At 40.5% G+C, this 27,978-nt stretch overlaps 1 protein-coding gene across 1 annotated transcript in view; it reads left to right on the forward strand.

Annotated features, from left to right (window-relative positions):
• The window catches only part of CHL1 (cell adhesion molecule L1 like), a 91,596-nt gene that overhangs the window by 24,602 nt on the left and 39,016 nt on the right, over positions 1-27,978 (forward strand). Inside the window, exons 8-12 of the mRNA XM_052645979.1 lie at positions 4,984-5,168; positions 13,777-13,908; positions 24,428-24,568; positions 25,219-25,330; positions 27,123-27,289. Of these exons, the coding sequence (XP_052501939.1) occupies positions 4,984-5,168; positions 13,777-13,908; positions 24,428-24,568; positions 25,219-25,330; positions 27,123-27,289 (737 nt within the window). The remainder of the gene's footprint in view (positions 1-4,983; positions 5,169-13,776; positions 13,909-24,427; positions 24,569-25,218; positions 25,331-27,122; positions 27,290-27,978) is intronic.

The raw sequence follows: 27,978 nt of genomic DNA on the forward strand, positions 1-27,978 counted from the left end.
TTCATGACTCTTTCCATTCTGTTCTGTAAAGAATCAGGTAGCAGTGAAGAGTGTGCCTGCGTGCATCTTTAAGAAATGATTTCTTTAGAAGAGAAAATCCTGTTACTACATTTCTGGGGAAAGTAATTTGCACTTCTCTCTGCAGATTTCAGGCTGTGACCGAGATTGATTTATAATTAGATAGCTCTGTCAGTTGGTGAAAGTGTGAATGGAGGTGGCAGGGACAGTGCCCTCCTTACCTCGGTCAACGGGGGATGCATCCTGAGAGCATGAGCTTGTGAAGAGTCAGCCTGTCACTATTGGTGCCAGGTTTATGTCTTTCTGCTGTTATTATTTGTCCTGCTTCTGCTTGTTATGTTTCCCCAGGTTCTGTGGATCTCTCTTATTTTACCCACATGTCCTTTGCACACAAACAGATCTAGATCATGCAATTTAAATTAATTTTTTTTTTTTTGTCTGCATTGGGTCTTTGTTGCTGTGCATAAGCTTTCTCTAGTTACCGTGTGTAGGCAGTGGCTTCTCCTGCAGCAGAACATGGGCTCTAGGCACGCAGGCTTCAGTAGTGACACACGTGGGCTCAGTAGTTGTGGTTCCCTGGCTCTCGAGCACAGGCTCAATAGTTGTGACACATGAGGTGTAATTGTCCTGTGGCATTGTGAAATATTCCTGGGCCAGGGATCAAACCCATGTCTCCTGCATTGGCAGGTGGGTTCTCAACCACTGGATCACCAAAGAAGTCCCAGATCCTGCAATTTAAGAGAGTTTCACATCAGAACCAATGAACCAAAGTTGTTTTCACACCTAAAGTACAGTTTTGCAAATCCTCCAAGAAAAGACTTCACTTGGTCACCTCTTGAAATTGTGATGCTTATTAAGTAGCTATCATAAGTCTATGTAAATAAGGATCATCTTATTTAATACCTGCTCATACAAGATTGTCTCTTTGCTATTATCACCCTTCTTTACCACCACATACCCATCCCTGCCATTGGGAATACCATGGGAAAATATATCCCACCTTCCTAGCACCTGAGTTTATATACTCAGTTTGTAAACTAAGGGCTTTTTATAGCTGGTCATCTGGTTCATGGACTAGAATTTGAAATTCATACTCATTCATTGTTCAGTGTATATTCTGAATGAGTGGTTTTAAATTGGACTGTGAACAAAAGGAGCAGATTTTAATGGTTTTATAACCCCTAAGCTATGTAAATTTCTCTTTCCATGCTGCAAAATATTCAGGTTGCTTATCTGTCTTAAACTGCCCAAGTATGTTGCCATAGAGTAATTAGATGTGCAGTGACATGGACTCTGTTCAGATAACTTATCTCTGTATTATGTGAAGAGATGAAAGCGTCAGGTTCGTTTGAATCATGTTGGTAACTGCCTGCATTTTTACTCTTATTCATACGTGTTTATAGTGGTAGAAATTACATTCTTCCATGGTTTATCACTGTTCTTGGTTGACTCTGGGCAGGGAGAACGTGTCAGTAACTCTTTTCTCCTGTTGCCCACAAATGCCATAACTTACCTCTTGAGTGGGCTGCCAACTCCATGGATGGTCTTCAATAAAATAGACTCTGTGGGCTTTTCAGAAAATGCAGCGTCATGAGCCAGTAGAGAAAAAGTGAGCACTGGCATGTGTTGTCTTCGGGACTTGAGGATTCCTAAGGCCTTGTCAGAGAAGTTCATCTGAAGGGTTTTCTTTGTAGTCATCATGGATTTGGACTGAGAATCCTATCTGGTCTAATTCTCTTCCAGGTGAATGTGATACATTGTAAAATTTTTAGAGTACTTGAAAAAAAAATGTATTCTAAGAAGTTTTATTTTAAAATTTAATTTATTTAATTATTTCCTTTTGACAGTGCTGGGTCTTCATTGCTACATGGACTTTCTCTCTAGTTGCGGTGTGCAGGCTTCTCATTGCAGTGACCTCTCTTGCTGTGGAGCACAGGCTTCAGTAGTACTTCCTGGGCTCTAGAACACCAGTTCAATAGTTGTGGTGCTCAGGCTTAGTTGCTCTATGGTATGTGGGATCTTCCCAGACCAGGGATTGAACCCATGTCTTCTGCTTTGGCAGGCAAATTCTTTACCACTGAACTGCCAAGGAGGCCCTCTAAGAAGGTTTAAGCACGAACCTTCTACTGTAATAAGTATAATGAAGATATTGTCCTCTTTATTATGTGTCCGGCACTGTGTCTTGCCCTTCACATACATTAGCTCATTTTATCCTTGCCACACGCATCTCATGACTCATTCCTATTGTTGGTTAGGCAAGTGCAGGCCGGACAGTGGACTTCACCTCTCTAGACTTAGTACGTAGTGGAGGCTGGGATTCCATCCTGTCTGTCTCCAGAACCCTATACTACCTCTAAATTTGACTTCTTCAGCATATTTCAACCAAATGAACTGTTCTGTTCAGTTAAAGGCAGGGTGGACAGAGGATGGCACTGTGCCTGAGTCTAAAGGAGTGGGGTATAGTAGATGTTTCAGAAAATGGCTAGTAATAATGAAAATGTGGATACTATTAAGTAAAACGGGAAAGCTTTCAGAGGGAAAGGTTGAGGGGGTTCAGATTCAGTAAGGTAGAAACTAAGAATAGCTAAAAAACAACATTGTGAATTTTATTCAGAAAAGTGTTCACTCCCCAAAAGGAGTGCAGACGGTGAGTCCCTTGGTGGAAAGAGCACATTCATGGACCAGTTCACACTCACTCACATCCTGTGAAAGCTTCGTTAGGCTTAAAAGCAAATTCCCTCTGCTGACTGTTGGGCCCAATTTTTCTGTCTTTTCTCTGTTTTGTGAATTCATGGGTTGACGCTAGATACAATTCTCTTGCAAACAAAGGAAGTTTAAGAATTAAAGTTGGCTGGGCAAGGATCTAAAGAAAACGTTGCGATGATGGTATGGTGTGGATTTATGTATAAAAATGGATTAAGCAGTATATTTTCCTTTGAAAATTTATTGTTCAAGTGCTGTTAGTAAATGTTTACTAAACTTTTGAAAAAGGAAAGAAAAACATTAGCAAGACAATAGCTGGATGTTCTTGCAGTGGTACAGATGTGTCCCCGGATGAATTTGTCTTATAGTCATATGATACTTATTAGATAATCATTTTATCCTATTCTTTCAAAGAATAGGTATTAGAAGATTAGGCTGGTTTCCAAGGACTGGCAAAAAGAAAAAAAAAAAAGATTTTACAGCAGGTGAGATGCTTGTACCATTAAAGTATGAGCTTACAAAAATCCCCTGATTTGGAGGAACTAAGGTCCAGAGCAGCCTGCACTTTGGCAAATTGCCGTTTTGACAGATGGAGTGCAAAGCAAGCAGTTAGGAGATATGGGTTATGCATCCTGTTGGGTGGTGTGCTCAGGAAGCCAACAGCTAATACACTGTCATAGCCACCTATCTGAGCATCCTTACTGTTCCCTACAGAAGTCAGTAGTATATCCTGTATTTTAAGCCTGGTGAAATGAACGGTAGTGGTGGTTCCAGACAAGTACTTATGCAATGAGGGAAGAGACTAGATGTGTGTAAAAATCATCATTTTTACCTCTATTTTTTTTGCATAATAACTGAATTATTTTAATCATTGCCTAACAATACAATTTAAGAAAATTGATGCAAACAGTATGAATTGTTCACTTATTAACTAGTAACTAATTAATTTGCCTATAAGCATATATTCTCAGAATTCATGGTTAGGAAGGGGAAAAAAAAGAATGGGGAGAGCACAAATAAAATAGAAGACTGATCAAAAGAACAAGTTTAGTCAGACAATTTCAAGTTCTAATGTGTCATTTATTACCCCAGTGACTTTAAACAAATTAACTTCTTGAACTTTAGAATCCTCACTGGTAAAATGATGATAATGATGCTCCCATTTAGAACATACTCAATAACTTTTAGGTATTAATGATAAAAAGAAATGTAGTGAGAAGAAAATAGTCATCAGTAAAAACAGCAAAAATACTTCTTCCACTCAGTCATACAGCTCAAGTGAAGAGGAGAAAAAAAAAAATCATCCATTAGTTAAAATCAGGCATCGCTGTTCTTCATATCATTTTTAAATCACAAAAGTCATAGAGTGTCCCAGTTCTCCACTTGTCTGGTTTGCATTCAAAAATTTTCATTTCAAAAATCCCAACAGATGGGATTTTTCTGTTTTAAACCTAGCTGGCTTGATTCCTCATTCCTGTTTTCCACCCGGATAAGGTGGAAAATGTCATTGGGTTGATGTATGACAAGTTATCAACTTGGGATTTGTTTTGTTCTTGCTTTTACCATTTGTTGTTTATATTGGGCAATCTGATTTTTCTCATCAAGAGAGATTTGGTTCATTCCTTGGTTCCTGTATTCCCTACTAGGCTGACAGTCTGCCTGGGTGACCCAGTCTATGCCTCAGAGCCCACCTTGGCCTAAAATGAGCTATTCCCCGGTCTAGCCAGTACACTGGGCACCCACATTTGAGTCTTATTCTGCAATAGCAGCCTCATAAGGATTAAGAGGGGTGTCACAGCTACCCGCTGCTATCATAAACCTTGGGTCTTAGTTTATGGTGTTTTTCAAACTCATATGGGGAAGACGGCTGTTATTTCTGGCCCCTTCAAAACCACCCACAGGGAGATAGCACACTTGAAAAAAAATCTTGTACATTTCTATGGGTCCAGTCATCCATCCTTCATCTAACCATCCGTATTCAGCACTTCCATGGAGCTAGCCCTCTTAGTAGAGGAAACAGAAGATTTCTGAAGAGGTAGCCTATTAAAGGAGTTTGCAATGAGGGAGACGTGATCCAACCCTGATCTTCACTACGGATGGTGGATGGTGGTGTGCAAGTCTGTGCACTGGGAAGGCTGATGTTTTCAGTGGAACCCTTGAGTGCAGGCCTGAAATTAGCACAGTGAGGGAAGTACCCTGTGGATTTCTTTATATTTTATTTTTCACTTAAAAAATGTTTACCATTTATGTATTGTTTCACAGACCAACTCCAAAAGTTGCTTGGAACAAAATGGGAGGTGATTTACCAAAGGGAGGAGAATCAAAAAATAATTCTGTCGACACTTTGAAGATAGAGAATGTCTCCTATGAGGACAAAGGAAACTATCGCTGCACAGCCAACAATTTCTTGGGATCAGCCACTCATGAATTTCGCGTTACAGTAGAAGGTACATTTCCCGTGTTGATTTATTTTTCTATTAAAAAAAAAGTGAATTCATATGTATAGTCCACCTCAAATGCATATATATATATAAATGAGTAAGCTGTTTCAGCATTTAATTGTAGAGTGAGCAATGGAATATATTAGACTTCAATTAATCAGGTTTGTCATTTACCGCATGAAACCACATAGAAGGGACAGATGACAAGAAAAGATCTCGGGTTAGGGATTGAACACAGATGCTTTAGACTGTTTGGTCACTAAACCTGATCTCTCATATCATCTTATTATAAGAAAACATTTCGTGTAACATGTGTGTAACACTGCATAATATGAAATCTTAAAAGAAGAAAGCATTACCATCATAGAAAGTATTACGATAGGCCTGAGAGAAGCTTGGAGTTTCCCAGTCCTGGCATTAACTTCCTGGGTCCTTGCCCAATTTACTTCACCTTTCTGTATCTCCATTTCTTCCTCATGAAATGAGGGAGTCAGACAGATTACTGTCTTAACTGTTTCCTATTTGGGGGGAATACATCTCTTGGATTCAGATGATATTTAGTATGTTGCTGATGGGAAAGAAAAATAGTATGATGTAAGCATTATTTCTCTGCCAAAAGGTGCAAAAACCACGTTATATTCATGTCCTCTTTCTGTAAACTCAAGCTATTTGATCAACAGAGCCTGGTATATTGTTTGTTGTGTTCACAGAAATAAGTAGGCAGTGATGTCACCATTGAAAAGAGAAGATAAGCCACAGTATTTGTTATCAGGGCTCTGGCTTCTGGGCACATGTAAAGGTTACCTAGTCGTCCTGTGAATTTGACTGATGCAGACCTATTTCCGTGGTCCTGAGAACACTGCAGTTTTTATGTATGATTTGGTTGACTGTATGGATCAAATTAATGGGATGATTACTGCATTTGTGCTTTTTTAATGCTGCGCAGGCTTAACTATTGAAAGAAATGATCTCTTTCAGGTTTCTATTTAGTGAACTGGTGCTGTAAGTCTTTCATTTATATTCCAATGAAGTTCCCCTCTTCAAGCTTCATTCTGCACAAGGAATACCTAAGTAAAGGCCCACTGTTTTAATTAATGGAAAAAAGAAAGGCTCAGATGGAAGTTATGTTAACAAGTAAATGTTAAGATAACTTTTAATCATGTTGCTATTTGGAATAGCGGCATATTTCCAAAACCCGTCTCTCAGTGTGGGCTTCCCAAGTGGCACTAGTGATAAAGAATTTGCCTGCCAATGCAGGAGATGCAAGAAACGCCAGTTCAATCCCTGGGTTGGGAAGATCCCCTGGAGAAGGAAATGCAACCCACTCCAATATTCTTGCCTGGAGAATCCCATGGACAGAGGACCCTGGCAGGCTATAGTCCATGGGGTCGCAAAGAGTTGGGCAGGACTGAAGCAACTTAGCACATCTCACAATAGGAAGAATGGAAAACCAAAGATGAGAGTATCATTTCCCTTAGTTCAACAAAAGCAAAACCTGTTATAGGAGGAAGCCTGTTGTTATGCATAAATATCAACAGTTGCCAATAGTGACATATTCCTCTGACAGTATTCACCAAGGAATTCAGAGAGGAAGAGTTTGAGAGATTTTTCCCATAATTTTCGTCAGTGTTTGGTGCCTCTGCATAATAGAGCTAGACCATTCAACAGGGATGTTTTTCTGTAACCCTCCTCCGCCCCCCCCCCCCCGACCCCCATCGCAGCACCAACACATACCCACGAATCCGACAGGTCTAATTGTTAGCTGCTCTTACTCCAAGTTGCTGACTATTAGAAATCCTTCCAGATGGCTGGAACATCGCTATGGTAGCTGAATATTTTAACAATCTGGCCACGGGTTTTCTTGACTGTGAGACTGAAGCTTTCAGAAGAACTGCAAAGGTTGCAAAAAGAAAAAAATAAATCAAGGATGTAAAATTAATTATGCAATTTAAAATGTTGACTGTAGGGCTCCAAAGGAATATAGGTTTCCTGAACAAATTGTCCTTGCTATTCCTAAAACAGCTATTAGCAGTATTGAGATGTAAATAATGTTTTTATGGGGGACATTTAATCCTTTATCCTTAATGAGAAACTACTAAACGTGCCCTCAGTTGTATGTTTTAGGAGTTTCTCTTCACACATGCAAGTGAAAAGCAAGCCCAGCTGAAGAAGTCTTTCTTTTCTTTAAAGTGTGAAGGGAGTGAATACATCCTTCATTAATCATATGGATGGATAAGTTCACTTTCACTCAATTTTATTCCGCCTTCCTGCACTTTCTTCTTTCCCTTACTTTGTCTCTTGCTTGGAAACTAATTAAATAACAGGATTAGTCATATGAGAAAAGAGCAATGTTAGTATAAACTTTGACAATGTAGCCCATTCTGAAAACATCCAATGTGCTTAAGCAAAAGCATGTATTTTACTCTATTCTCTGTATCTGTGATATTTATTCTTTATTAATATAATAAACAACTAAAATCTGTCATCACTAGCTGGGGAACTAAAATTTCACAAGCCCACCACACTCCTCTGTCCATGGAATTTTCCAGGCAAGAATACTGGGGTGGGTCCCAGTGGGTTACTGACCCAGGAGTCCAACTGGCATCCCTTTCCTCTCCTGCATTGGCAGGCAAATTCTTTACTGTGCCACCTAGGAAACCAAAATGGCCTCTAAAATTTTCTAAATAGAAAAATCAAAGTATGATCACAGATATGTTTCAACTGCATCCAACTAACAGTGTGTTGTAAACTTTTGCATCAGGTAGGGCTTTTGAAATTTAGTAAATGTAATAGGCAAGTATTTATACATAATTTTATAACCATAATTGTGGTGCATTTTAAAAAGATGTCATGAATTCAAACACAATTCAGTAATTGACCTATTTGAGAAAGTCTCATTTTCAAGTAACAAATCTACTTCTAAAAAGTTGCAGTGAAATCCAAGTTTGCTGAACCTAATAATTTTTGATCTGTTAGAATATAGATATATAATAGAAATCTGTTACTAAGAAAATAACCTCTGTGTTGTATATTTCATAGGTACCAAGTTTTCTGTTTTGTTTTCCTTCTAGTGATAAACATCTCTAATTAGCTTGCTTATTACATTGTAAACATTCAGACATTTGCATCTCAGTTTTGATCATCGTGAGAGAAACTTATCATCTTATTTTTTTGTTTACAATTATAACTAAATGAGTAAAATTTCAACATAAGTCATTTTCATCAGTTACCAGAGATTTATGGATAATAGATGAAAGACTGGGATTCAGTGATGATGCTTTCTCTCGGAAATTTCCATTTTAATCATTCTTTCTTCTCTCTTAAGCCTTTTCCCCCCCCATCCTTTCAAATAGGTCTTACTTGTCAGGAATACAGTTGCATGTTCCAACCTTTGAAAAAATCTGTTCTGGTGTTCCTGCATGCCCATAGCCTCATTGCAACCACCAGATATTTCCTGTCCCCTAGCCAATGTCCTCAGGCTCACTGTGGTACCCGCTAAGTCATTTTAGTTCAACTTAAAATTACACCACACACATCTGTTCTCCTTTGTGCCAGTATCAGGGAGGAAGAAATTTTCCTTTTTCTCCGGGCTCATCTAAAAATTAAATTGGCATGAAACAAATTAACAGGAGAAAAACAAAAGGGTAGTAACATGTATACATGGGAGCAAGCCAGGAGAACTGAGTAACTGACCAAAAGGGCCAGAGCTTAAACACCATCTTCAGCTAAAGACTAAAGAGGATATTTAGGGCTTCAGAGGAGAGGACAGCATCTCCAAGAAAGACTGGAGATGGAAAAGCCAATGTTGGATTTGTCTGTGTTTGCAGGGCTGGGCAGACAGGGGGACATAGAGTGGACTCGAATGTCTAGGCCCTGCAGTTTCCCCCACCAAACCTAGCCCATGGAATTGTCCAGGCAAGAATACTAGAGCCAGTTGTCATTCCCTTCACCAGGGGATCTTCCCGACCCAGGGATCAAACCTGGGTCTCCCACATTGCAGGCAGATTCTTTACCATCTGATCCACTATGCTAGCTGTTCTTGGCACATATTTCTGCAAGAGCTGTATTCCAGAAACAGGCCTTCTAACTAAACTATTTTATGCAGTTAATGGCTCGATCAGAGTTTCTTCCTGAATCTTTTGGGCCTTGATTATTTTCAGCTCAAAACAATCTGCATGGCAAAGAGATGTTTTGGGGTGGCAAATTTTTGCTCCCCTATACTAAGCAAAGGAGACATCAGAAAGAGAGGATTTCTGTCCTGGCTTTTCACAGATCACTAACCTAAGAGATATAGTCTAGGTGCTCTCACTGCAGATGCCAGGTGTGAAAATCTCAGCCTGGGCAGGTATTGAGAGCAGTGTCGCAACAGACCCAGGAAGAATATGCTTCTGAGAAGAACAGTGGTCATGTATGTATGTGAGAGTTGGACTGTGAAGAAAGCTGACCACTGAAGTATTGATGCTTTTGAACTGTGGTGTTGGAAAAGACTCTTGCGAGTTCCTTGGACTGCAAGGAGATCAAACCAGTCCATCCTAAAGGAGATCAGTGCTGGGTGTTCATGGGAAGGACTGATGCTAAAGCTGAAACTCCAATATTTTGGCCACTTCATGAGAAGAGTTGACTTATTGGAAAAGACTGTGCTGCTGGGAGGGATTGGGGGCAGGAGGAGAAGGGGACGACAGAGGAGGAGATGGCTGGATGGCATCACCGACTCGATGGACATGAGTCTGCGTGAACTCCGGGAGTTGGTGATGGACAGGGAGGCCTGGCATGCTGTGATTCATGGGGTCGCAAAGAGTCAGACACAACTGAGCGACTGAACTGAAGAACAAGCCTGAAGTCCCTTTCAAATCGCATGACCAAACATACCTTTGCTCAGGACTAGCTTACTTCTCTGGAGAAGGCAATGGCACCCCACTCCAGTACTCTTGCCTGGAAAATCCCATGGGCAGAGGAGCCTGGTAGGCTGCAGTCCATGGGGTCGCAAAGAGTCAGATACGACTGAGCGACTTCACTTTCACTTTTCACTTTCATGCATTGGAGAAGGAAATGGCAACCCACTCCAGTGGTCTTGCCTGGAGAATCCCAGGGACGGGGAGTCTGGTGGGCTACCATCTGTGGGGTCGCACAGAGTCGGACACGACTGAAGCGACTTAGCAGCAGCAGCAGCTTACTTCTTCAGAAGAAACAGGGACGAGAAGCATAAAAACAAATGTCTAAGCATTTATAAAGAAAGCTTATCAGAAAGGGTTCAGGCGAAGTTTAGTGGGGGCTTCCCAGGTAGATCAGCCAAAAAGAATCTGCCTGCCTGTGCAGGAGATGTGGCTTCGATCCCTGAGTTGGGAAGATTCCTGGAGAAGGAAACTGGCCACTGACTCCAGGATTCTTGCCTGGAGAATTCCATGGACAGAAAAGTCTGGTGGGCTACAGTCCAGGGGGTCGCAAAAGAGTCAGACACGACTGAGCAACTAAACAACAACCAAGTTGATTGATGATGTGAGTGTGCACAGATGATAAATGTTGGAGAGCTTGGATCTGGAAGGACAAAATGAAAGTTGGTACAACTGTTTGGCCTTTGTTCCTGTGATCCAAATTAATGAAATAGTAATAAGTTAGAAATAACACCACATTCACTTAGGGGTCTCAGTGCTTCTCACTCAGTAGGTCTGCTGGTCCATGGAATGGCAAGAACAGAAAGTGAGGCTTCTTTGACTGGTGACCCTGGGCAAGTTGAATGACTTCTCCAGAGCTCAGTTCTCCATCTGTAAGGTTAAAGGGTTGATTAAGATGGTCATTTAAGTACCCTTTACCTAAGATCTGACAGTGTGTGTGTGAGTGCAGGCTGTCACTGGGTACTGTCTGATTCTTGCGACCCCATAGACTGTAGCCTGCTAGGCTCTTCTGTCCATGGGATTTCCCAGGCAAGATTACTGGAGTGGGTTGCCGTTTCCTTCCCCAGGGGATCTTCTGACCCAGGGACTGAACCTGCTTCTCCTGTATTGGCAGGCGGTTTCTTTACCACCGCATCAGCTGGGAACCAATATCTAACAGTAGTATATCTTAATGCTGGTACCAAAGGATTAATGAAATTTGTAGGATGAGAATAGAAATAGAAATCTTGATTTTATTACTCAGAAAGATTTAGAGAAGGGTCATCATTGCATGACATCCTTTATTATTTTTATTGAGATATAATTGACATATTACATCATTAGTTTCAGTTATCCAATATAATGATTCAATATTGGTATGTATTGTAAAGCAGTCACCGCAAGTAGTATAGTTTACATCCATCAGTACATAGTTACAATTTTTTTCTGATGAGAACTTTTCAGATATATTCTTAGCAACTTGCAAATAGGTAATACAGTATTATTCACAAATTATAGCCATCATGTTGTATAATGCATGGCCATGATTTCTTTTACATGTTCTAAAAGCAGTAGTCTTAGTTTTCTACTGTAAATATGAAATCTTTCATGGTTTTTCTGTAGCTGAAGTGTTTTATTTTACAGTGGTTGTATGAAAAGATCAGAAGAAAGTAACCATGACGTAAAAATGTAGACATACACACAGAAGTAAAACTCTTCACTTTAAAAGCTCATATGCAGTTTATAATTTGGACGGCTACACTTTAAACTATATGAATAAATATTTACACCATGTAGATTATGAACACACACATTTAACTTGGAATTTAACAAGTCTGTATCCTGTCGAATAATTACAAAGGCATGTCTCTTGCTCAAACTTGAACTTGCCAGGGATATTTTTAGTTCTTTGTTTTTCCTGGTGAGTTTATGGACATTTATCCCCACATAATCCCCCTTTTCCTCCTTTGTTTTGTAACACATTCTTCAAATGACACTTTTGTTTTATACGTGTATGTATCTTAAAGAGTTTCCTTTTTGACTAAAAATGTAAATCCAAAACTGTCTTGGGAGAAATAACCAAGCAACACTTGATGGGAATTACTACCTGTAGGTATTGTGCAATTTTCTCTGAAATCAAATTATCCAAACCATCCATACTTTAATATTAATCTTTTATTCGCTCCTGACATAGTAATATACTTAAGGTGAGAAAACATGACAGTGACGTTTGCACTTAAAGAAAAATGTCTCCTTCTATACTGAAATACCACTTAGCATTATAATATTGGCATATTACGACATGGAAAGATGCAAGTAATTTGAGTATATCTTTTCCTCCATTGTTCTGAGGGCAGAATGGTAAATGTTGCTTTTAGGATTCCTTCTTCTACCCCCTTGCAAAAAGAATTTATCTAGGAAATAATGTTTTCCAAATTCCTAAGATGGACTTTGGGATATGGAGATATAAAATGCTATAAAGTCATTAACTAAGAAATATTTAAAATAGGGGCTGAATGTTTTAATTTTGTTAAAAAATTTTCAAAATATGTTACTTGAAAATCAGCCATTTTGGATGCCTTGCTTCAGCCTGAAATAAGCTGTGGTCAGCACTCAGTAAACTTCACCCTTCCTGCATTTTTCTGTAATGAGATAGATAGTGTAGCTAGATAAAATTGAATGTAGATAACTGTTTTTAGTATGTCGATTTTACTATACATGCTAAGATTCCAAATTACAACACACACACTCATAAAAACCCATGCCCACACACAAACCCCATTCCAGGCAAATAACAATGGCTGTCTTACCTCAGAGAAGACTTAATGTGAAACTTTGTTGTGTCTGCCATCTGCTGGTGTATAATGGAAATGCAATGCCTAACATTTCTCAGTTCAGTTCAGTCGCTCAGTCCTGTCCAATGCTTCGCGACCCCATGAAACACAGCAGGCCAGGCCTCCCTGTCCACCACCAACGCCCAGAGTTCACCCAAACTCACGTCCATCGAGTCGGTGATGCCATCCAGCCATCTCATCCTCGGTTGTCCCCTTCTCCTCCTGCCCCCAATCCCTCCCAGCATCAGTCTTTTCCAATGAGTCAACTCTTCTCATGAGCTGGCCTAAGTATTGGAGTTTCAGCTTTAGCATCATTCCTTCCAAAGAAATCCCAGGGCTGATCTCCTTCCGAATGGACTGGTTGGATCTCCTTGCAGTCCAAGGGACTCTCAAGAGTCTTCTCCAACACCACAGTTCAAAAGCATCAACTCTCGGCGCTCAGCTTTCTTCACAGTCCAACTCTCATATCCATACATGACCACAGGAAAAACCATAGCCTTGACTAGATGGACCTTTGTTGGCAAAGTAATGTCTCTGCTTTTGAATATGCTATCTAGGTTGGTCATAACTTTGCTTCCAAGGAGTAAGCATCTTTTAATTTCATGGCTCCAATCACCATCTGCAGTGATTTTGGAGCCCCAAAAATAAAGTCTGACACTGTTTCCACTGTTTCCCCATCTATTTCCCATGAAATGATGGGACCAGATGCCATGATCTTCGTTTTCTGAATGTTGAGCTTTAAGCCAACTTTTTCACTCTCCTCTTTCACTTTCATCAAGAGGCTTTTTAGTTCCTCTTCACTTTCTGCCATAAGGGTGGTGTCATCTGCATATCTGAGGTTATTGATATAGCATTTCTGGACCTTCTGAAATAGATAAAACACTGATGAGCTCTTCCCTTTATTTCCAGAGCCCCCTCGCTGGACCAAGAAACCTCAGAGTGGTGTATATAGCACTGGCAGCAGTGGCATCCTGTTGTGTGAGGCTGAAGGACGGCCTGAACCCACGATCAAGTGGAGAGTCAATGGCTTACCAATTGAGAGTAAGTGAAAACCCCAGTTATGAGGCGATGCTGAAGGCAATATTTGGCTGGGACTCTTAATGATTAGACACCCTTCTTATGGCTAAAGTGGAGTTGGTAAGTGGTCCTTACTGTCAGACAGATCTAACCAGAGAATCCAGAATTGCATCTTTCAAAGTAATTCTATTTGTGCTTACATTTATGGAAAAGCCATAAATACTATCTGTTTGGCCGTTATATTACTTTAAATAAGACAATTGAATGACATAGAGGATGCATCCAAGGAGGAAATTTCTCTGCCTGAGAAGGAACAGGCACAGGGACCCAGTGGTTGAGGGTGCAGCTGAAATTCAGGACTTGCCTTGGATCCAGGCAACCGTAACTCCTCACTGGGTTCTGCTCTTTATGAGGACCCATTCTGGCACACCTGTCTCCATAATCTGAGAAATCCACAGGGCCAAAGAGACATGCAAAGCTGGAACCTGGCTCACTTCAGGTTCTCAACCAAGCTTGAGTCCCCAAGACCAGAAGAATCCCCTGTGCAGTCAGCTCTGAGCCCTTCCCAGGTGGCCTTGGTGTGGAAAAGCAGAGATGGACCTAATCTGCCCCCTCCACCATGTTCTAGCCTAGGGCTCCAAGAAGCCCCAAATCCTCAATTTGAACCTAGAGCTCTGGTCATTTTGAATGTCTTTGCAAAGGCTGGATAATAGAATAAGTCTTGTTTATCAGTTGATTAGCTTAATTTAGAGCATTTACAATATTGAGGCATAATGTGTGATGCTTTTGTTAGTTCCTTTTGCCTTGGACCCACTCATGTCAGGGTGGGCATCCTAGTGACGTGTATCTCTGGGGTCCCAACCAGGCTGTGCACTCAAGCTTGGGGAGATTGATCAGGCAACTCCAATACATCTGGGAATCTCCTGAAACTTAAGTGTTTAATTACAAAACGGTGCTAATGGTAGTTGATTATAATTGCATGAGATCAACATAGTCTACCACCTAGGATGATGCTTGTCTGTAGAACACTGTGACAGTTGATACACTGTGGATCCAGAGGGTCTGTGTTTGCATTCAGGCTCTAGCATTTACTGTGATTTGGTGTCTTATTGTGCTCCATAGCCGCATCCCACCAGCTATCCATTTCACACATGGTAGTGTGTATCTCAGTGTATTCTCTCAATTCATCCCACTATTACTGACCCTCTTTATTTTTTTTTTTTTAGTATTAAGTTTTTTTTTTTTAATTTTAAAATCTTTAATTCTTACATTTGTTCCCAAACATGAACCCCCCTCCCACCTCCCTCCCCATACTGACCCTCTTTAAACGTGTTTCGTCGTCAGTAAAATGAAGATGAAAACAGCACTGACCACTGGGGTTGTTATGCAGATTAAAGGAGGCACACATAGAGACCCCTTCACAGGGGCTACCACACGAAGAAGACTCCCAAAATATGCTTAGTATTGTTTTCACATAGCAAATACTCAGGAAACTCTAGTGCTTATTTCTATTATTTTTGAGAAGTGCACTGTTTTCTTTTTCTCTGTATGATCGTAAGTACAGTGTCAGTGACAAGCAGATAAACTGACTGAACACATTTGATGATGAGGTTGAAAATTAAAATAATTATTTAAAAATACCTATTACATAGGCTTGACTATTAATCTAGAATTGCGCAAAAAACAGTATGGCCATATCTACTCTTTCAGAAAGTAACTAAACAAAATTGCTTTCAATTTTGAAATTGTTATAGCTTTCAATGTGCCTACTTATTTAAAATACAAATACTTTGACAAAACACTGAACAGTTCTGAAAGTTATTTTTTCTTTCCTTTTCATATTAAGGTATGCTTTATATTAAATTGAGGTGTATAGCATCATAGTTTGATATTTATATACATTGCATAATGATCACCACAATAAATCTAGTTAACATCTGTTACCTTACAGAGTTTTTCTTACAGAATTTTCGTACAGAATTTTTCTTCTTGTGATGAGAACTTTTAAGATCTATTCTCTTAGCATCCTTTTTTAAAATTTTGGCCGTGCTATGTGGCTTGTGAGATTTAATTCCCCAACCAGGGATCGAACTTGGTTGGACCCTTGGCAGTGAGAGATTGGCGACGTAACCACCAGACTTCTAGGAAATTCCCTATTAGCAACTATCTGCTGGACCACTAGGAAATTCCACCTTCAGTTCCGTTCAGTTGCTCACTCGTGTTAGACTCTTTGTGACTCCATGGACTTCGGCATGTCCGGCTTTCTTGTCTATCACCAACTCTCAGAGTTTACTCAAAGTAATGTCCATCAAGCCAGTGATGCCATCCAACCATCTCATCCTCTGTCTCCCCTTCTTCTCCCGCCTTCAATCTTTCCAGGATCAGGGTTTTTTCCAATGAGTTGGTTCTTTGCATCAGGTGGCCAAAGTATTGGAATTTCAGCTTTAGCATCAGTCCTTCCAATGAATAATCAGGACTGATTCCCTTTAGGATTGACGTTTTGGATCTGCTTGCAGTCCAAGGGACTCTCAAGGGTCTTCTCCAAGCCCACAGTTCAAAAGCATCAATTCTTTGGTGCTCTGCTATCTTTAGAGTCCAACTCTCACATCCATACATGACCACTAAAAAACCATAGCTTTGACTAGACAGACCTCTTTTGGCAAAGTAATGTCTCTGCTTTTGAATACACTGTCTAGACTGGTCATGACTTTTAATCCAAGGAGGAAGCATCTTTAATTTCATGGCTGCATTTACCGTCTGCAGTGATTTTGGAGCCCAGAAGATAGTCTGTCATGGTTTCCATCGTTTCCCCATCTATTTGCCATGAAGCGATGGGATGCCATCATCTTAGTTTTCTGAATGTTGAGCTGTAAGCCAGCTTTTTCACTCTCCTCTTTCACTTTCATCAAGAGGCTCTTTAATTCTTGTTCGCTTCCTGCCAGAAGAGTGGTGTCATCTGCGTATCTGAGGTTATTGATATTTCTCCTGGAAATCTTGATTCAGGATTGGGCTTTACCAGCCTGGCGTTTCGCATGATGTACTCTGCATATAAGTTAAATAAGGGTGACAATATACAGCCTTGACATACTCCTTTCCCGATTTGGAACAGGTCTGTTGTTCCATGTCCAGTTCTAACTCTTGCTTGCTGACCTGCATACGGATTTCTCAGGAGGCAGGTCAGGTGGTCTGGTATTCCATCTCTTTCAGAATTTTCCACAGTTTGTTGTGATTCACACAGTCAAAGGTTTTGGAGTAGTCAATAAAGCAGTAGTATATGTTTTTCTGGAACTCTCTTGCTTTTTTGATGATCCAACAGATGTTGGCAATTTGATCTCTGGTTCTTCTGCCTTTTCTAAACCCAGCTTGAACATCTGGAAGTTCACAGTTCACACTGTTGAAGCCTGGCTTGGAGAATTTCAAGCATTACTTTGCTAGTGTGTGAGATGAGTGCAGTTGCATGGTAGTTTGAACATTCTTCGACATTGCCTTTCTTTGAGATTGGAATGAAAACTAACCTTTTCCAGTCCTGTGGCCCCTGCTGAGTTTTCCAAATTTGCTGGCATGTTGAGTGCAGCACTTTCACAGCATCATCTTTCAGGATTTGAAATAGCTCAACTGGAATTCCATCACCTCCACTAGCTTTGTTCATAGTGATGGTTCCTAAGGCCTGCTTGACTTCACATTACAGGATGTCTGACTCTAGGTTAGTGATCACACCATCATGCTTATCTCGGTCATGAAGATCTTCTTTGTACAGTTCTTCTGTGTATTCTTGCCACCTCTTCTTAATATCTTCTGTTTCTGTTGGGTCCATGCCATTTCTGTCCTTTATTGTGCCCGTCTTTGCATGAAATGTTCCCTTGATCTCTAGTTTTCTTGAAGAGATCTCTAGTTTTTCCCATTCTGTTGTGTTCCTCTATTTCTTTGCATTGATCACTGAGGAAGGCTCTCATCTCTTCTTGCTATTCTTTGGAACTCTGCATTCAAATGGGTATATCTTTCCTTTTCTCCTTTGCCTTTAGCTTCTCTTCTAATTTCTCAGCTATTTGTAAGGGCTCCTCAGACAACCATTTTGCCTTTTTGTATTTCTTTTTCTTGGGGAAGGTCTTCATCCCTGCCTCCTGTACAGTGTCATGAAACTCCTTCCATAGTTCTTCAGGCACTCTATCAGATCTAATATCTTGAATCTATGTGTCACTTCCACTGTATAATTGTAAGGGATTTGATATAGGTCATACCTGAATGGTCTAGTGGTTTTCCCTACTATCTTCAATTTAAGTCTGAATTTGGCAATGAGAAGTTCATGATCTGAGCCACAGTCAGCTCCTGGTCTTGTTTTTGCTTTCTGTATAGAGCTTCTCCATCTTTGGCTGCAAAGAATATAATCAATCTGATTTTGATATTGACCATCTGGTGATGTCCATGTGTAGAGTCTTCTCTTGTACTGTTGGAAGACACTGTTTGCCATGACCAGTGCGTTCTCTTGGCAAAACTCTGTTAGCCTTTGACCTCCTTTATTTTGTACTCCAAGGCCAAATTTGCCTGTTACTCCAGGTATCTCATGACTTTTGCATTCCAGTCCCCTATAATAAAAAGGAAATCTTTTTTTGAGTGTTAGTTCTAGAATGTCTTGTTGGTCTTCATAAACTGTTCTGCTTCTTCAGCATTACTGGTCAGATTACTTGGATTACTGTGATATTGAATGGTTTGCCTTGGAAATGAACAGAGATCTGTCTGTCCTTTTTGACATTGCATCCAAGTACTGCATTTCGGAGTCTTTTTGTTGACAATGAGGGCTACTCCATTTCTTCTAAGGGATTCTTGCCCACAGTAGTAGATATATGGTCATCTGAGTTAAATTCACTTATTGCAGTCCATTTTAGTTCAGTGATTCCTAAAATGTCACTGTTCACTCTGACCATCTCCCGTTTGACCACTTCCAATTTGCCTTGATTCATGAACCTAACATTCCAGGTTCCTATGCAGTATTGCTCTTTACAGCATCAGACTTTACTTCAATCACCAGTCACATCCACAGCTGGGTGTTGTTTTTGCTTTTGCTCCGTCTCTTCATTCTTTCTGGAGTTAGTTCTCCACTCATCTCCAGTAGCACATTGGGCACCTACCGACCTGGGGAGTTCATCTTTCAGTGTCCTATATTTTTGCCCTTTCATACTGTTCATGGGGTTCTCAAAGCAAGAATACTGAAGTGGTTTGCCATTGCCAAAATATTCGACCACGTTTTATCAAATATATAATACAGTATTTTTAACTGTTATTGCTATGCAGTGCATTATATCTCCATGACTTATTCATTTTATAATTGGAAGTTTATGCCTTTTTTTTACCTACCTCACCCATTTGGCCCATCCCCCTGTCCTCCAGTCTCTGGCAACCATGAACTGTTCTCTGTACCTATGATCTTGTTTTGTTTTCTATATTTCACATATAAGTGTGATCGTATAGTATTTGTCTTTTTCTGACTTATGTCACTTAGCATAATGCCCTTAGGGTCCGTCCATGCTGTCATGAGTGACATGATTTTCTCATTTTTGTAGCTGAATAATATTCCATGGGGGCTTCCCTGGTAACTCAGCTGGTAAAGGATCCACGTGCAATGCAGGAGACCCTGGTTTGATTCCTGGATCAGGAAGATCCCTTGGAGAAGGGATAGGCTATCCACTCCAGTATTCCAGCTTACCTGCTGGCTCAGATGGTAAAGAATCTGCCTGCCATGTGGGAAACCTGGTTCAAATCTGGGTTGGGAAGATCCCCTGAAGAAGAGAAAGGCTACCCACTCCAGTATTCTGGCCTGAAGAATTCCATGGACAGAGGAGCCTGGTAGGCTACAGTCCATGGAGTCGCAAAGAGTCATACATGACTGAGTGACTTTCACTTTGTAATATTCCATTATATACATAATGGAATATATGTATATGCATATATACACACACACATATATCACATTTTCTTTATTCATGTGTTGATGACACTTTTGGCCTCATTATTAATACCCTCAATTTGAGACTTTTTCCTCATCTTTTTAGAGAACAGAATAGGAAATGAAAAATAGGATTTCTGGTATATCTGAGGGAAGTGAAAACAGTTTTTTTTATAAAGAATGTTAAGGACACTAAAAGAATGCAGAACCTCTGGAACATAAAATCATAAAATTTTATATTTGAATGGCACCTGGCTGTATATGAAGAATATTCACATACTACTTTGTCCCCAAATGAGCTTTTAAAGGAAGTACAATTGTTCATATTTAACAGATCATTTCATTCAGTAATATTATTGAATGGTGCTGCTAAGTCGCTTCAGTCATGTCCAACTCTGCACGACCCCATAGACAGTAGCCCACCAGGCTCCCCCATCCCTGGGATTCTCCAGGCAAGAATACTGGAGTGGGTTGCCATGTCCTTCTCCAATGCATGAAAGTGAAAAGTGAAAGTGAAGTCGCTCAGTCGTGTCTGACTCTTAGTGACCCCATGGACTGCAGCCCACTAGGCTCCTACATCCATGGGATTTTCCAGGCAAGAGTACTGAAGTGGGATGCCGTTGCCTTCTCTGAATATTATTGAATACCTTCATCTTAAGAGCCAAGCATTCACCTTGTTGCTTGGGACATAGCAGTGAATAAAATGAACGATTCCTTTTCTCATAAACAGCTATTCTGGTGTGGAGATGTGTCTCCACACCAATAGATATGCAATAGATAATCACATATATGCAGTAGATAACTACATAGATGTGGCAAAGTGAGAACTAGCTGGGGAAGGGGATGGATGTAAGGGAAGTTCAGAACCTAAAGTTGCTATCAGATTTTAGGATAATACCAATAAGACCATTGTGGTTATTGACCTTTGAGTAGAGATTTGAAAGAGGTAAGTGATGTTGACATGCCAGTACCAGTGAAAGAGCTTCCAGGGTGGAGAAGTCAGTACGTGTAGAGACCCGAGGTGTGTTTGGAGTGTTGAGGAAAAGCAGGGACCGCAGTGTAGCTAAGCTGAGTGAGTGAGGAGGCCATGCTGAGAGAGTCTAGTTGGGAGGTGCTGGGGTCATGTCGCATGGAAAGGGGAAGGTCCCAAAGGGACTCGGAATATTATTGTGAATCAGATACGCAGCTCTTGAAGTATTTACAGCAGAATAGTGACCAGCTCTAATTTATTAAGAAAGACTTCTGGACTCTGAATGGAGAAGCAGTTGTAGGACTCCACGTAAGAGCTGCCTTAAAGATACTGGGCCCTTGGGCTAGGTTGCTGGTGATTTATATCCACAGTTCGGCTAACAGGTTTGTTGGTGGATGACCACATGATCGCTGAAAATAAACTAACAACGAGAGAGCCTGGCTGAGAAAGGGCAGAGCTGGAACCAAAGCCTCATCCTCATCCTTGGAGCCCTTGCTCCCTGTTCCTTACACAGCTTTCCTTGTTCCCCTGCCAACTGGTCATAACCATTTTTAACTGGGATGTCTGATGACTGTGGGATTACTGAAGGGTTTGGAATCTCTGTAAGCATCTATTTTTAGCAATTACTTATCCTTTATATGCAATGTTTTTAAATCAAAACGATTACTATTATTGACTGCAAGCCTAACTTTCTTCAAACGCTTTGTATCCAATATTTCTGGCCCTGAAAGACCTTTTTTTTATTCTCCAGTTTGTACATATGTCAAATGAGGCCCAGAGAGATTGCATTACGTACTTGAGGACACACCCCAAGTGAATTTAGAGCCATTAATGGAACTGAAATGAAAAAGTCCGGAGCTGAAGCTTCTCCCCCTATATTGCATTTTTGCCCTTTGAACTGATCAAACAACCTGAGTCAGAAAGAGTGGTTTTTGGTTGACAAATAACTTGAGTTTTTAGAATTCTGGGAGCTCCTGGTAGCCTGTTTGCGACAAGTACTCCACAGTTTCCATACCTATCCCAGAAGGCAGCTTTGAGCAGTGTTTGTCACTCAACTGTGATGCCAGAGTTTCATTTCTTCTTTTTGTAGCGCAGTGTAGACTCAGAATTTACCATGGGGCAGATGGTATAAGGAGTACCGAATAGGCTGAAGCTTTTAAAACTTGATGTAGAGTGTGAGACTGCAGAATGAGATCAGAGACTTGATTCTGTGTAGCCTTGAAAACTTAGAAGCGCTACTCATCCTGATGATTCTTGACAGATACACTGTCCTACAGGACTCTATCAAGTTTCTATTGTTGCTATAACAAATGACCACAAATTTAGTGGCTTAAAATAGTATACTTTTTAAAAAGCTGTATTTATTTTAACTAGAGGATAATTTACAATGTTGAGATGGCCTCTGCCAGCAACATGAGTTGGCCACAGGCATATATGTGTCCCCTCCTTCCTGAACTCTCCTTCCCCCTCCCTCCCCACCCATCCTCCAGGTTGTCACAGAGCACTGGATTTGGGTTCCCCATGTCATACATCAAAAAGCAGTAGACATTTATTACTTCACAATCCTGTTTGTTGGAAGCCCAATGCAAGTCTCCCTCGGCTAAAACCAATGTGTGCTCAGTGCTGCAGTTCTTTCTGCGGGCACGGGGAAACTCTTTTCTTGTCTTTTCCAGCTCCTAGATGGTAGCCACTTCCCTTCAGTCACAGCTCCCTTCCTCCAAACTTCAAATCAGCAATGCTACATATCCCCGATCATTTTTTCATAGTCACTTCTCCCTTTGGTTGGTCACAGCTGGCAAGGTTCTCTGTCATTCCATTGGGCCACCTTGGAGAATCCAGGATAACTGTCCAATCTTGAGTGCTTGACCTTAGGCACATGTGCAAAGTTCCTTTTGCCACAAAAAGGAAACTTCACAAGTTGTAGAGATGAGTCTGTGGCCATCTTTCACGGGGCTTCTTATTCTGCCTACCCCAGGGACCTTCCAGGGATAAAATGCCATACAACAAAACTGTTTTTCAGTCTTCCCAAAAAATGTTCACTGTCTCCTCCACTGTGGCTACTTTCCAGGCACCAGGGACATAGTGATTGAAACTCTAGGGCACACAAGATCTTGCTCCCACGGAGCTCACAGTCAAGTGTAAAAATATATTCCTTTTTCACTCCCAGAGGGACAAATGATGCCTAACAAAAAGCCTCTATTTTATTATTCAGTGTTTTCTATAACCCCATACTTAGTATAGTGAGACTATTTTCTATAATGGAGACACCATGAGAAAAAAAAAAAGTACTGGAATATAACTGCTTGACAATGCTGTGTTGATTTCTGCTGTACAATGAAGGGAGTCAGCCATATGCATACATATATGTCATCCTTCTTGGACCTCTCCCAGCCATCTCACCCCTCTAGGTCGTCATAGAGCACTGAGCTGAGCTTCCTCTGCTTTATGGCAGCTTCCCGCTAGCTATCTATTTTACACATGGCAGTGTATATATGTCAGTCCCAATCTGCCGGTCTGGCCCACCCTCCTCATCCCTCCCTGTGTCCCCATGTATTACTTATCTACAGCTACATCTGTATTCCCGTCTTAGAAATAAGTTCATCTGTACCATTTTTCTAGATTCCACATATATGCATTAGTATATGGTACTAGCTTTAAAAATTAGATATATTACTAACTTTGAAATGACGTTGAAATGAAAAATTTTACCGTGTGTGCTCCTCATTCAACATTCCTAGCTAGTATATATATTTTTCCTTCCCAGTGCTGCTTTCAAGTGTCCGAGTAAGACATGTGATTTGGCACATGGCCAGTTGCTGTGGGACGTGGTATTTTCTGAAATACAGTCCCCCTGGCCTGCTCAGCAGCCATGTTGGTGCTGATCTAGCAGGTTCTGAGCAGAGTTAATGAGATAGCACACGTGGCGTACCCAGCAGAGTTCCTTGGCCCTTAATTAAAGTAGCATAAATGTTAGATTTTCTCATTTCCAAAAGATATTTCCAGAATTATACTTGGATAACCAATGGGATAGGGATTTATTGCCAAGAAAGGAGAAAAAAGCTGGCCTGTGCTTTCAAGAAGAATTTAGTCTTCCTGGGAAAGTGAAATACATGAGCTATTTATCTGAAGTGGTAAAATAGCAAATGAAGGCAATTGAAACTAATGGTTTAGATCGGGAAACTGCAGAAGGGCAGGAAAGTGAAACAAAGGAACAACATGTCAAGAGGGAAAACAGCAGCCAATATTGGTGGATTGAGGGATCCAGCTGTGTTGATCATCTGGTTATGCTGGGCAGTAGCCGGACCTCAATTTATAAGAGTAAGTGAGATTCAGTTCCCAGTGGGATTTCAGTGCTAAACAGAAAATCTGGAATCTTGGGAGAGACTTTGGGCTAGAGATCAACGGATATGTTGGCCGTAAATACTTATTTGGAGGAAGACTGAAACTGCAGAAGGGATTGAAAGAAAACTCCATGGTTCAAGTTAAGAAATTCTAAAGAGTTGGCTTTGATGAACTATTCACCCTAAATTGGTCTTAAAATATAAATACTGTGTGACACGTTTAATGAATGGCATATAAATATTTCAGATTCTATTTTTTATCAAGCTGACATTTTTTTTCATCTCTTGTAGGAAATCCATTTTCTGGTGATGTCATCTCTCCTGGAGAAATCAGTTTTACCAATGTACAACCGAATCACACCGCTGTGTACCAGTGTGAAGCTTCAAATGTCCATGGCACTATCCTTGCCAATGCCAACATCGATGTTGTAGGTAAGCATGTGTGTATCCTCAGTCACTTGAGTCATGTCCTACCCTTTGTGACCCTATGGACTGTAGGCAAGCATACATAGGAGCAAGCTATCTATCCATTCTTATCTTCAGGAAAATGATCAAGTTCATACTCATAAATCGATTGAATTCTCAGTACATGGAAACATCGTGGAGGGAGTTCCCTGGTGGTCCGGTGTTGGGACTCAGCACCTTCACTGCCATGACCGCCAGTTCAATTTTTCGTCAAGGAACCAAGACCGTACAAACCATACAGCATAGCCAAAAAAAGAAAAAAAAGGTGGTGGGGGCAGGGGGAGGATGGAGGGGATCGAAGTACCTTTCGCCTTACATTTGAGTATTAGGCCCCATACCAAACTTCCAGAAAGGTACTGCATTGGGATACTTCCTAATTCAGGAATGTATGCTGTGATTGGAGAAGGAAGTGGCAACCCACTCCAGTTTTCTTGCCTGGAAAATACCATAGACAGTCCATGGGGTCGCAAAGAATCAGACACAATAGTGACTAAACAACAATGGTGTGGTACCCAGCTGTTTTCTATTTTTATTAATATGACTAGGATATTGAAAAAAATTAACTTTCTTGAATTATTTCTTACACAAAAGTTTAAAATTGTATTATTTTCACATAGATGTCCGTCCATTGATACAAACGGCAGATGAAGAAAATTATGCTACAGTGGTTGGATACAGTGCTTTCTTACATTGTGAGTTCTTTGCTTCACCGGAGGCAATAGTGTCCTGGTAAGCTGTTACACAGTTTTCTTAAGAGAACATCTGTTGTAAATTTCCCATGTTCCTCCAGCCACCATTTGACAGGCTGCATCATGTCAGTGTTATTACATGTAGCGAGTGTCTCTCAGAAATAAAGTAGCAAACTTACTTTCCTGCCTCCCCTGGAACTATTGACTAGATCTGGATTCTCCCACATGGGGAAATAGGGAGAGCCATTTTTGCTTACAAAAGAAAGTGAAGCCTTGAAGCAATGATGAAGACAATTTTACAAGTAGATTTAGGTTTTCATTATGAGTGTATCTAACTCATGCATTGTTGTTTTGTTTTGGATATTATCTACGTTATTATTAAGCCTGCATTCCATTACAAATGCCTGTGTTTAAAACGTTTTCAATGTGTATTTTTAATCTTAGTTTCAGTTTATAGGTTGGGATAGTAACTCCAGGCACATCGTTCTGTTTATCTACCACATTTGTTCCTTCTCTAGGAAAGCTTGCTTAAGTGGATCTTAAATGATTTTCCCCAGTGCTCTGCGGGGCTGAGATTAGAGTGAGGTGAGCAGGGCAATGTCATATAATTTATAGGACCAGATTCTGTCTTTATTTAAAAGGTAGCTATTTTGTTCATTGTGGATTTTTTTTTTTGTATTATTTTTGATTTGTGCAAATATCACATTAAAATGTTACATACCTTGGGAATTCCATGGTGGTCCAGTGGTTTTTCCAAAGACAGGGAATCCCTGTCCCAAGACAGGGTGCAGATTCAATCCGTGGTCGGGGAAACAAAATCCCACATGCCCTGCAGCCAAAAACCCAAAACATTAAACAGAAGCGATATTGTAACAAATTCAATTAAGACTTTAGAAATGGTCCACATCAGAAACAAAAGAAAAAATACTTTGGAAAAAAGTATTTATCTGGATTACTGAGATTTGGGGCGGGGGTGGGGGCAACCCTTAAATTTTTTCTCTTAGGCAAGTGCCTCCCTTGCCTTACCCTAGTCCCAACCCTCTAACATCTCGTGTGAGCAGCAGCCAGAATTTGTCCTTTGGCTGTTTTCTCTCCAGCAGCCTCTTATTGTGAAATGTAGAAGGTGAATCAAGTTGTGGCAGAAAAAAGCTTGGAAAATGGATGAATGTTGGAGAAAATGACTTTGGGCTGATAAGGGTAAATGTAATCCATGTTCACAGGACAGGGATGTCTTCCTGGCCTATAATATTTCTGAATGACCAATGTTCGCTCTGGACAGCCGGAGGTTCAGAAGGTTCATTATCTCTTTCAATTACTAGCTTTCCCATTTAGTACCCCGCAGCAATAATTAACTAAAGAGTTCACTATCAATAAGGCAGAAACAATTTATTAAACTCTGAGGACAGATGCAAAGTGGTACTGAGAGCTATTATAAATAGAGCAGAGGCGCAGAGCTCAGACTCAAATTTCCTCCAGTTACAGTCTATTCGGGCAGGTAAGATATACACTTACCACCTATTACCAAAAAAAAAAAAAATTGTAAGGATTTCCCTGGTGGTCCAGTGGCTGAGATCTGTGCTCCCAATGCAGAGGGCCCAGGTTCAATGCCTGGTCAGGGAACTAGATCCCACGTGCCACAACTAAGACCCAGCAACCCAGTACAACCAAATGCATAATATTTTAAAGAATTGTTAAGTATAATGGAAAATCTTGTAAGGTTTGCTAAGTTTGTGAAGAAGGGATAAGATTGAATGACACCAGTGGCCAGTTTGAAAAAAAAAAAAAACGATTCAATCATAGCCCAAATTAATTCATGCTTTCTATGTCCATAGGCAGAAAGTGGACGAAGCAAAACCTCTCGACGGCAGAAGGTATCATGTCCATGAGAATGGCACATTACAGATCACCGAGACCACCGAAGAAGATGCTGGCTCCTACTCTTGTTGGGTAGAAAATGCGAAAGGAAAAACAGCAGTCACAGCCAATCTGGATATCAGAAGTAATTTTATTTTGATTTTACTTTGCATAAACGGTCACACGGCTTCAGTTTTCCATTTTCCCTAGATCAGATTTCATCTAAAAGACCATCACAAGAATTAGAGGCTATGTCAGTGATGTTGTCCATAGCTTTATACCATTATAAGAGAGAGCTGGGTGTTCTTGGTGATGGATGACCAGCAACACTTTAAAATCCCCTATTTTGGTATATTTCTGTAACTGTTTTTTTCAGTAACCAACTCAATGAAATGTCATCAGTATTCAACTCTTAGAACTAAAAATTTCACAAATAAATTCATAAGGGATCTGTTTTGTAAAGACTAGGGCATGACAGAATGGCAAAGGTTTTCGTCCTGTTTTCAAATCATAAACAGCTTTGTGTTTTTTCTCTTGTCCAAGCAACGTATTTTATTTCTAAGTGCTCACAAAGGTTAAGTATGTGCCAAAATATATCAGTGTCCCAAAGAGGAGCATCTCTGCACCTAGACTCAGGCTAATTGGAACCCAGACCCAAAGGCATCATCAATATTTTGATTTTAAAATTGCTCAGAGAACCCTTTTCAGGAAAACACAGAGAATGATGGCTCAGTGGTAAAGAATCTGCCTGCCAGTGGAGGAGACTGCCTGGAGAATTCCATGCACAGAGAAACCTGGCAGGCTACAATACACGGGGTCACAAAGAGTCAGACA

This window comes from Budorcas taxicolor, chromosome 1 (genome assembly GCF_023091745.1).
Source record: "Budorcas taxicolor isolate Tak-1 chromosome 1, Takin1.1, whole genome shotgun sequence".
In the NCBI taxonomy this organism is placed as follows: domain Eukaryota; kingdom Metazoa; phylum Chordata; class Mammalia; order Artiodactyla; family Bovidae; genus Budorcas; species Budorcas taxicolor.